The sequence below is a fragment of the Melozone crissalis genome, unplaced genomic scaffold (genome assembly GCF_028551555.1).
Source record: "Melozone crissalis strain CALT ecotype California unplaced genomic scaffold, PUWL_Pcris_2 ptg000295l_1, whole genome shotgun sequence".
NCBI classification, from domain to species: Eukaryota; Metazoa; Chordata; class Aves; order Passeriformes; family Passerellidae; genus Melozone; species Melozone crissalis.
Genome location: NW_026536047.1, coordinates 183,446 through 194,008, shown reverse-complemented (window position 1 = coordinate 194,008; position 10,563 = coordinate 183,446). Strand labels below are relative to the sequence as shown.

Below are 10,563 nucleotides of genomic sequence, written 5' to 3'. Positions count from 1 at the left end.
AGCCTAATTAAGGAGCTAATTAAAGGGGAGGTCCGGCTAAGTGGCCAGTAGGCAGAGCTCTGCTGATTTATGCCTTTAATTTGGGTTTTGCTTTCCAAGAGAAACGGGCTGAGGGCACAGGCAGTGCCCGTTCCCACGCGGTGCCACCAAGGGACCCCTGGACTGGCATCGCTGTCCCTGTGCCCTCCTGGGTGACCCTGGGCTCACCTAAACGAGGGTCTGGCAGGCCACCCCCTGCTCCCATTGCCCACAGATCCCAAATTGCCCTGCCCACACTCACTGCCACCACAGAGCCCCGTGTGCTCCATCCAAACTTTATTCAGGCACCAAACTCCGAGTCCCCAAAGTGCCAGGGGGACATGCAAGGGGTCAAGTCAGAAACGGGGTGAAGGGGGGAGAAGGGGAGATGCCAAAATTCCTGGGATAACCAGGCGAGCTGGGAGGTTCCCCAGAGGGAGAGAGAACTTGGCTGTGGCAGGGGAGGGGTTGGGGTTGGGGCTCTGGGTTGGGAGCAGGGTGGGCTCATCCTCGGTGGGTCTGGGGTCCCCTCTGCTCCGGGCAGGGGTGGCTCTGGGCTGTGGGGATGTGCAGGGCATGGGAGGGATGGCTGCGGTTAATCCTTGCAGTTTTTGGTGAGGAACTGGGTGGCGGCCACGGGGTGGCCCAGGTGAAAATCCTCCACGAAATCCTTCAGGTCCCAGGTGCCTGGGGAGAGAGAGGAAAAGGGGGTGAGCAGGGCTGGAGAGGGGAGCAGCCCTGAGCAGCCGCTGCTCTGCCCCAAACCACATCCTGCACACCCAGGAGGCCCCAGGGACAGGAGGAGCCACAGGAACCCCAATCTGAGCATCCTGGGGGTACCAGGCTCCTCTGCTGCCCACTGACCTTTGCAGCAAACCCTCCTGCGAGCCCACCCGGGGGTGGCCTGGCTGGAAATCCCCCTGGAGGTGTCACAGGAGATCCCCCGTCCCCCGGAGTGGCATTCACTGTGCTGCAGCTCCTCAGGCTGCCGGAGCTCAGGGGGTTCCTCATTCCTGACCCTCCTCCCCCGCTGCCCCAGCACCCCCGAGCTCTGGGGCAGCTCCTGCCGGCTCCAGCTGTGCTTTATCCCGCGTGGGCAGCAGGGAAACTCTCTGCAGGTCCAAAGGCAGCAGGGATTCCCTCACACCGGCCCCTGTGGGGCAGAAATCCCCCTGTGCCCTGCCGGGGTCGGGCACCCAGCCTGTGTCTGTGCGAGCATCCTGCCCTGCCCGGGGGGGGCTTTCCCTGGCGCCCAAAGAGCTCACGCTGCCCCTCCTTGTGGGCAAAGGGGCCCGTTCTTTATCTGAAACCTGTCCTCTCCTCTTCCTGGCTGCTCTGCAATGTCACGCGGCAGCCTGGCACCTTTATCTGCTGCCACATCTCGGCCCCGACCGGAGCGCAGCGTCCCCTTTGCTCTTGCAAAAGTGCTGAGCAAAACCCGAGCTGCAGCATCACCTCCAAGGGGTGCTGATGGCTGCGGGGAGCTGCTGGAGCTCCCACCTGCTCCCCACCCCGGGCTCCGAGCTCCAAAAAAAGCTCTGGAGATTCTCTGGTGACGGCAGCGCGCCCTGGAGCTGCGGGATGCTCCAGGGCAGGGGAGGAGCTCACAGGATGCTCCAGGGCCAGGAAGGAGCTCACAGGATGCTTGGGAAGGATCTGCATCCCACATTCCAGTTGGGATGAGTTTTGGGATGCTCCAGGGCCAGGAAGGAGCTCACAGGATGCCCAGCAAGGACCTGCATCCCACATTCCAGTTGGGATGAGATTTGGGATGCTCCAGGACCGGGAAGGAGCTCACAGAATGCTTGGGAAGGACCTGCATCCCACATTCCAGCTGGGATGCGATTTGGGGTGCTCCAGGGCCAGGAAGGAGCTGACAGGATGCTTGGGAAGGACCTGCATCCCACATTCCAGCTGGGATGAGTTTTGGAATGCACCAGGCTGCTCCTGCAGGCTCCCAGGTGTCCCCTGCCACCCTCCGAGCACACAAACCGCACTGGGGTCACCTCCAGCCGGGCCACGGAGCCCCAAATTCCACCTCGGCAGGAGGGGCCGCTCCTCCCTTGGGGGGTCCCAGCCCAGCCCCCTCCGCGCTGGGGTCCCCACGAAGGTGGCACCGGGGGAAGCAGCCTCGGGGGCCGCTCCCGCTGTGCCTGTGGGCGCCTTTCATCCGCAGCTTTCAAAGCTTTGGAAACCCCCCCGGGAGAGGCGCGGGTGCCCCGCGGGGCCGGGGTGCGAGCGAGACGCGGCAGCCCCGAGTCCCAGGGGTGGCCGAGCCGCCGCCGATGCGCGGAGCCCCGGGAGGGGAGGATGAAAGGAGCCGGGGGAGGCAGAGCCTCGGCGGGGCTGCGGGGCCGGGGTTTTTCCTGACCCACTTTCCTACCTGCCCTGGCACCCATTGTGCCCGGTCCGGCCAGGGAAAGCCCCGGGGCAGCGCGGGTGTGGTCAGGGAGGGGGGGATGCACAGAGGGGTGCCAGATTTGGGGTCCCCCCAAACCAAATCCAACCCCTCGGGTGCATCCTGGAGCCCCATCCCGGCGTGACCAAATCCCTGTGCCAGCCATCCCAAACCACCCAGCTGGGCGCTCTGAGTCACTGCGATCGCGGAGCGGGGAAAGGGGCAGGGGGCCGGCCGAGGTCGCGGTGCCACCGTCCCCTCTCGCTGCCACAACAATGCCGCGTTTCATCCGCGGCTTGGTCCGTTTTCAAGCTCGTTTCCCAAAGGATTAAATCATCCCGCTTGGCTCTTATCTGCACACCCGCCGGAGGAAGAGGAGTGCCCGCTGACGCCCACACGAGCCCGGAGCGCCCGATGGGGAAACTGAGGCACGGGGCGAGCGCTGGGCTCGGGGATCTCGGCATCCCTGCCATCCCACAGCTTTGCCAGCGCTGCCCTCGCCCCCTGCCCACCCCCCAAACGCCGCTCCCCTCCTCCCCCGGCCCCCCGGCTGTAATTTATCAGCCTCATCAGCCGCGATGTTGGCCCTGACGCTTCCATGCCAAGATTAATGATGTCCCGGCGGAGGTGGGCGGGAGGCCGGCAGCGGCTTTGGTCACCATTAAGCGACACCCGGGGACTCGGGGGACGACACCGCGCTCTCCCCGCAGCCCTTGGCCGCCTCCCGTCCCGGCCGCAGCCTTTCCCTCCCCGCCGGGGCCCAGTCCAACCCGATTTTCCAGCTGGGTGGATCGGGTTGGAGGCGCACAAGGTCGGCTCATGAGTCAATGCGGCCCCGATCCTGATCCAGAGCTGGAGAGGGATGGAGGCCAGGAAGGAGCTCACAGGATGCTCAGCAAGGACCTGCATCCCACATTCTGCTGGGATGAGTTTTGGGATGCTCCAGGGTCAAGGAAGGAACTCACAGGATGCTCGGGCTGGCCGGGTTCATCATCCCATCCCTGCTCCCAGAGGCAAAATTTATGGGAGGGAAAAATCCATTCCCGGTTCTAAAACATCTTTCCAGGGCAGGAGAGGCTTTGGGAATGTGGGAGCATCTCCCCGGCTTCCCGGAGGTGGAAGCACAGGGATGAAACTCAGGTGAAATTAAGATTTTGTGCTAATTAAATCGATGAAAGCTGTGGGGGAATTTAAATGCCCAGCACCACAGCCGGGGTCTGGTGGGTGCCTGAATTCCCCAGCTGAGGGATTTCCCGTGGATTGAGAGCCTGTGGTGGCCTCGGGATGCGACGGCGGCTGTGACATTTCACAGACCACAAATTATTATCTTGCATCTCCCCAAAACACAGGCAGGGCTTGTCACACTCCTGGCTGCGAGGGAAGTGGGGTGAGCGGCAGGAAGAGCTTGGGGACACCCCAAACGTCCCCACCTTCGGTGCTGAGCGGCGACAGAGCTGCTGCTCGGTGATAATTTGGTGGCACGGCCAAAGACTGAAGTGAATCAGACTCAGAGGAGAAACTGAGGCTCTGAGTTATTTGCCCAAGATCACACAGAGCTGATGCTGGGATTGATCAGAAACGCTCACAGGGAAAGATCAGGGTGGGTTTTTCCCTGGTGAAACGAGATTTTTGCTCAAGAGTTGCCTTGGAGAAGCACCTTGACCATAAACAACTGATTTCCACATTGTCACGAGTGGCAGGGGGACGTGTCCATGTCCTGCAGCCATTCCGGTGCCTGTCAGTGCCATCCCAACCAGGATGGGTGGAAATGTCCCCGTTCCCTCTGCACAGCCGGGCGAGGAGGGAGAATAAACCGGGATTTGTTTTCCATGCTCGCCGTCCCCTCGCATTTTCTCAGAGGAGAAACTGAGGCTCTGAGTTGTTTGCCTGAGGTCACACAGAGCTGGTGCTGGGATTGATCAGAAACACTCACAGGGAAAGATCAGGGTGGGTTTTTCCCTGGTGAAACGAGATTTTTGCTCAAGAGTTGCCTTGGAGAAGCACCTTGACCATAAACAACAGATTTCCACATTGTCACGGGTGACAGGGGGACGTGTCCATGTCCTGCAGCCATTCCGGTGCCCGTCAGTGCCATCCCAGCCGGGATGGGTGGAAATGTCCCCGTTCCCTCTGCACAGCCAGGCAGGGAGGGAGAATAAACCGGGATTTGTTTTTCTCTCTCGCTTTGCCCCTCGCGTTTTCAATTCCCGGGGATCTGTTCCAGGAGCAGGGACAGGCGACGCGGGCAGGTCCTGCTTTAGTGCCCTCTTCTGGAGGCTCGGGCCGAGCTGCTGCCATCCCGCCTGGCACTGTCACCTCCCCCGGCCCGGCCTGGCCTGGCCCGGCCTCCTCAACACACCCAGGGCCAGCCGGGAATTGGATTTTCCTGGGAGCTGAATGAACAGAAACTGCTGGGGCTCGGCTCTGCCAGGGGGAGGGATGCCCAGCACAGGGATGGAGGCTGGACACACCCCGAGGCTGGCATGGGCAGTGCCACTCCCTGTGCCCGGCCAGTGCCACTCCCTGTCCAGGGATGGGGATGAAGGGTGTCCCCAGCCCCGGTGAGACACAGATATCGCTGTCACCAGATGCAGGACGGAGTGAAAGCAACAAGAAGGGTTCATTTGAGGCCAAATAAGATGGGAAATTCTGAGCAAGGATGCAAACTGTGCCTGCGGCATCGCCGGGAGAACCTGCATCGCTTTTAGTGCAGGAGAGGAGCCAGGCAGAGCCCGGGCTGGGCTCTCCTACTTTGGGATCCTTTGGGATCCTTTGGGATTGGGGTCACCCCCTCCTCGTTCCCATCTTCTGCCAAGGTGTCTGCTCCTCCTCCCTGTGTGCACCACAGGGCTGGAGGCACCAGCAGATCCTTCGGCGTGCATCCCACTGCCTTGGGGACGGATTTATTTAAAACCCCTGAGACACCAAAATCTCATCCTTTGGCCGCTTTTAGGGCTCATTCCCTGGCAATAAAGATGATGGGCTGGCAGTGCCTGAATCCAGCAGCATCCCCCGGCCAGGCCGAGGATGTGATGCAGCAGTGAAAGGGTTAAAAATAACCTTTAACCGGCTCCTTCAACGCGAGCCCCACAGCTGCCTGACAAACGATGCTGAGGCATCGGATCCTGCGGAAAAATACCCCAAATATCCGCTGGGTCTTTCCCAGGAAGCGCGGGAAGGGCTGGGGAGCACAGATGGGATGGGGAATGCCCGGCCACCCCCGCCTTGCGGACAGCGAGGGGACATTCCCTGGGGTGACATCTGGGGGGGCTGGAGCGGCAAATCCTGCTGGAAAAAGCTCCTCGGTGGGTTCTGCCCCGGGATGCTGCGGTGGGAATGCGGGGACAACGCGGAGCCGCAGGGATGCGGGGCTGGCAGCGGGGTGACATCGGCGGGGTCATTAAGAAGCGGAGCTAATGAGCCAGAAAGCGAAGCCAAGGGCAGGGACAACCCGCGGGGAGCCTCGTGGCAGCCTCACCGCGCTCCGGCCACGGGCAGGGGCTGTGTGAGAGCCCCCCGGGGCAGCCCCCGCTCCGGGCACGGCACAGCAGCCCAGACACACCGACCCGACCTGCCCGTCCAGCCCTGCCCATGTGGTCCCAGCTGGGAAAGTTTGGAAATTTCCCTTGTGGAGGCCACGTGAGGCTCCGAGCCCCGAGTTCCAGGCAGGGCAGGGAGGAAGCCACGCTTGGATGGATCCCTGCCCATCGCGGCTCCTGCAGCCCCGGCACGGAGCACCAACAACGCTTCCCTCGGCGTTTTGGGGGTCTCGCCGCTCCATCCCTTCCGTGAAAGGTTTTGGGAGGAGCTGGGAGTTGGCGGGCGTTGTGTCAGCCCGGTTTGAGCAATCCTTGATCCTTATCCTCCGCTGCGCTCCGAGGTGATGCAACTCCTGCGGCTGGGCTGGGGGGATGTGCCAGCTAGGGCTGCATTTCACAGCCCACATCCCTCCCTGCTGCCGATCCCGCTAGCCAGGCCGCTACCAGACCTTTTCCGAGGGTTTTTCTGCTGCCTGGCGAGGATTTCACACCTCACCCACGTCCCCCTGCGAGGATCCCTTTGCGCCGAGCGCGGCATCCCCAGCCCCGCAGACCTGGAACGGCCCCTCGGGGCGGGGATCGGGGCCAGGCGGGTCCTTACCCAGCGATTGCTGCTCCTCGGAGCTCAGGGAGATGGTCTGGTGCTGGGACTGCCGGTACAGGCGGAACTGGTAGCGGTGGTAGCCGCTGTAGCGGGCGGGCTTGGGCCGGGTGTAGTCTGGGGTGCACAAGAGAAAGAAGGGCTGAGCATCCCTCTGAGCTCAAACCCCCACCAGAACCAGTTATCCACACCCTCCTCCAGGCTGGCATCAGCTCTGCCATGAGCTCCCTGCACTGGGACCCCTCACTGTGGAGCAGCTCAGGGGTTCCACCAAAACAGCTCCTCAGCACACCCTGGACCACCCTGACCCCTCCTCATCCATCCCCTTCCCCTGTCTGCACCCTCCCAGACAAACCTGGGACCCCCAGCCCCCAGCAGGGCATGGGCAGCACCCAAAGGGGGTTTTGGGGTCCCCACTGTGCTCCGGGCTGGAGCTGCCCAGATGTGGGGCCCACATCTGGCTCAGGGCATGGCCAGCTGCTGAGGACAGAGGTGCAAAGGGACATCCATGGGATGCACAGCACAGCCACCCCTTGGTCTCCATCAGGGATGGACACCAAAGGGCTGAAGCTGCACCAGGAGCCAGGTGAGCCCCCAGCTCCTCTCCCCTGAGCCACGTCTGGCCCATTTTGAACTGAAAGTCTTTGTTCCTGGAACATCACAGGAGTTGTTGGGATTCACCCGCTTTTATCTTCTGTTTTTCTTTTGGGTTTAACCCTCCCCCCTCTTTTTTACACTGGTTTGGAGCCTTTCCAGCTGCTGGGGAGTTTTTAAACCGCTTTTACCTCTAGAAAAAATTAGAGAAAAAGTGGCTCCTGTTTCAGACAGTGCCCAGCTGTGCCCTAGGGAGCTCCTTGTGTCCCCCCCCTTGTGTCCTGGTGTGCCCACCCCAGCCAGCACTGCCACCCTGAGACCCCATCCCCTCATTTGGGGTCTGCACTCACCTGTCAGGACCTTCCCTTTGATCTTCCCAACCCTCAGATCCGAGCCCTGAAAGGACAAAAAGAGGTTTTAGGTGAAACTGGAGTCCTCAGGAGAAACACACAGAGGGATGGACTCTCCTGTGCCCACTTCTCCCCAGGGATTCATTTCCCAACATTTTCTGCGTTTGCCTTGTAAAGATCATTCATCACTTCCTTGTAAAGGGAATTTTCTTTAAGTGGGTGGGAAGGAGCATGCCAGGGCTTTTCTTTGGCTCTTTGGGATTTAGGGGCTTGATCCACAATGCCCTGGCACTGGTGACACAGCTGTCACCTGCAACAGAGACTGTGTGGAGATCCAGGCTGGGGATCCAGTCTGTGGCACCCTGGGAAAGCCACAATAATTCCCTTAAAAGCCAAACGCTCAGCACACCAAGATTTGGGAGATCTGGCCCATTCCAGGTGGGATCGTGCTCATTCCCAGCAGCATTCCCATGGCAAAGCTTTGGCTTTGCTCTCAACAAACTCCTGCTCACAGAGCTTGTCCCACTGCAGGCTTGGATCTTCGTCCCCATCCTGGAATGGGGAGCAGGGAGCCTTTCCTGGGACACTGAGCATCCTGTGGGGACTGTGTGGGTGACAAAGGGACAATACTGCAGGTTTGGCTCTCCATCCCCATCCTGGGATGATTCCCAGGAGCAGGGAGCCTTTCCTGGGACACCAAATACCCTGTAGGGACTGTATGGGTGACAAAGGGACAATACTGGAGGCTTGGCTCTCCATCCCCATCCTGGGATGATTCCCAGGAGCAGGGAGCCATTCCTGGGACACTGAGCATCCTGTGGGGACTGCATGGGTGACAAAGGGACAATACTGGAGGCTTGGCTCTCCATCCCCGTCCTGGAATGGGGAGCAGGGAGCCTTTCCTGGGACACTGAGCATCCTGTGGGGACTGTGTGGGTGACAAAGGGACAATACTGCAGGTTTGGCTCTCCATCCCCATCCTGGGATGATTCCCAGGAGCAGGGAGCCATTCCTGGGACACCAACCATCCTGTATGGGTGACAAAGGGACAACACCAGGAGCTGCACCCCCATCCTGGCCCTGCACATCCCACCTCACCCCTGACCTGCTGTGCTATTCCCGGCCATTCCCAACCTCCCAGCGCTCGTCAATCCTCTCCTACAGCACCCGTTATTCCAGTCCTGCCCACACACGCTCCTCTGCCAGGCCTCCTCCGTCCTAACCTGCCCTGGGAGTTATTATCCCAAAAAAAAGATGCCTCAGATAACTCCCAGCAAAGGTGCACGTGGGGAGCGGGGTTTGGTGCCTCGGCTCCCCGCGATCAAAGCTTCCCTTTGCCTCCGAAGGAAACTGCTCTGCCCTGAGTCACGGCTGGGGACAGCCTCCTGCCAACTGCCCCAAAGGTCACCAGGGAGCCAAGAGCTCAGATCAGATCCTGGGATTTCGGCTCCCTGGCTCTGGCTGGGCTGGAGCTGAAATCTGCCGGTGCCAGGGAGGTGATGAGTGAGGACCTGGGCAGGTCCGGGTGCCTGGGATGGCAGCGGGAGGGGAAGGCAGGGCGGGATGGGAGGGGAGAAACACCTGGGAAGTGCCTGAGGGGACACACGGGGCCGTGGGGCTGCTGTGGCCCTGCCCAGATGTGCAAACGTGAGCCATCCAGATGTGCAAACCCTCTCCACGCAGATGTGCAAGCCCGCTCCACGCAGATGTGCAAGCCCACGCCATCCAGATGTGCAAATGCGAGCCATCCAGATGTGCAAATCCGAGCTACCCAGATGCGCACACCGGCTCCGCCCAGATGCTCGGCAGCGCCCATCCAGATGTGCCCCGCCAGCCCACCCACCCGCACGGGCTCGCCCCTCCTCCGCCCAGATGTGCGCACGTGCCCGAGCCCTCCAGCTGTGCCTGCTCCCCCAGATGTGTCGCTGCCCACTGGGGCGGGGGGGAAGCTGCCGGTGCATCCCGAGCTCCTGCCGGTGCATCCCGAGCTCATCCCGAGCCCATCCCGAGCTCATCCTGAGCTTATTCCAAACCCATCCCGAGCTCATCCTGAGCCCATCCCGAGCTCATCCTGAGCTTATTCCAAACTCATCCTGAGCCCATTCCAAACTCATCCCGAGCCCATCCCGAGCTCATCCTGAACTTATCCTGAGCTCCTTCCAAATTCATCCCGAGCCTATCCCGAGCTCATCCCGAGCCTATCCCGAGCTCATCCTGAGCTTATTCCAAGCTCATCCTGAGCCCATTCCAAGCTCATCCCGAGCTCATCCTGAACTTATCCTGAGCTCATTCCAAATTCATCCCGAGAACTCATCCCAAGCCCATCCCGAGAACTCATCCCGAGCCCATCCCGAGCTCATCCTGAGCTTATTCCAAACTCATTCTGGGCCCATTCCAAGCTCATCCCGAGCTCATTCCAAACTCTTTCCGAGCCCATCCCGAGCTCATCCTGAACTTATCCTGAGCTTATTCCAAACTCTTCCTGAACTCATTCCAAACTCATACTGATCCATCCCGAGCCCATTCCAAGCTCATCCCGAGCCCACCCCGAGCTCATCCTGAGCTTATTCCAAACTTATCCTGAGCCCATTTCAAGCTCATCCCAAGCTCATCCCGAGCTCATCCTAAACTTATCCTGAGCTCATTCCAAACTCATCCCGAGAACTCATCCCGAGCCCATCCCGAGCCCATTCCAAACTCATCCCGAGCTCCTTCCAAGCTCATTCCAAGCTCATCCCGAGCTCATCCCAGCCCATCCCGAGCCCATCCCGAGTTCCTTCCAGGCTCATCCCAGCCCATCCCAGCCCATCCCGAGCTCATTCCAAGCTCATCCCGAGCTTATCCCAGCCCATCCCGAGCCCATGCCGAGCCCATCCCGAGCTCATCCCGAGCTCATTCCAAACTCATTCCAAATTCATCCCCAGCCCATCCCGAGCCCATTCCGAGTTCCTTCCAGGCTCATCCCAGCCCATCCCAGCCCATCCCGAGCTCTCGGTGCGGCCGGGCCCGCTGCCAGCCCCGGCTCATCAAAGGCACGGACTGCGGGTTTCCCTGGCAGCGCCG

At 60.9% G+C, this 10,563-nt stretch overlaps 1 protein-coding gene across 1 annotated transcript in view; it reads right to left on the bottom strand.

Annotated features, from left to right (window-relative positions):
- Positions 1-298: 298 nt before the first annotated feature.
- PEBP4 (phosphatidylethanolamine binding protein 4) overlaps positions 299-10,563 on the bottom strand; it is a 92,368-nt gene continuing 82,103 nt past the window's right edge. The window contains exons 5-7 of the mRNA XM_054294676.1: positions 7,501-7,546; positions 6,557-6,673; positions 299-705 (exon numbers count right to left, since the gene is read on the bottom strand). Coding sequence (XP_054150651.1) covers positions 614-705; positions 6,557-6,673; positions 7,501-7,546 — 255 coding nt within the window. The 3' untranslated portion in view covers positions 299-613. The remainder of the gene's footprint in view (positions 706-6,556; positions 6,674-7,500; positions 7,547-10,563) is intronic.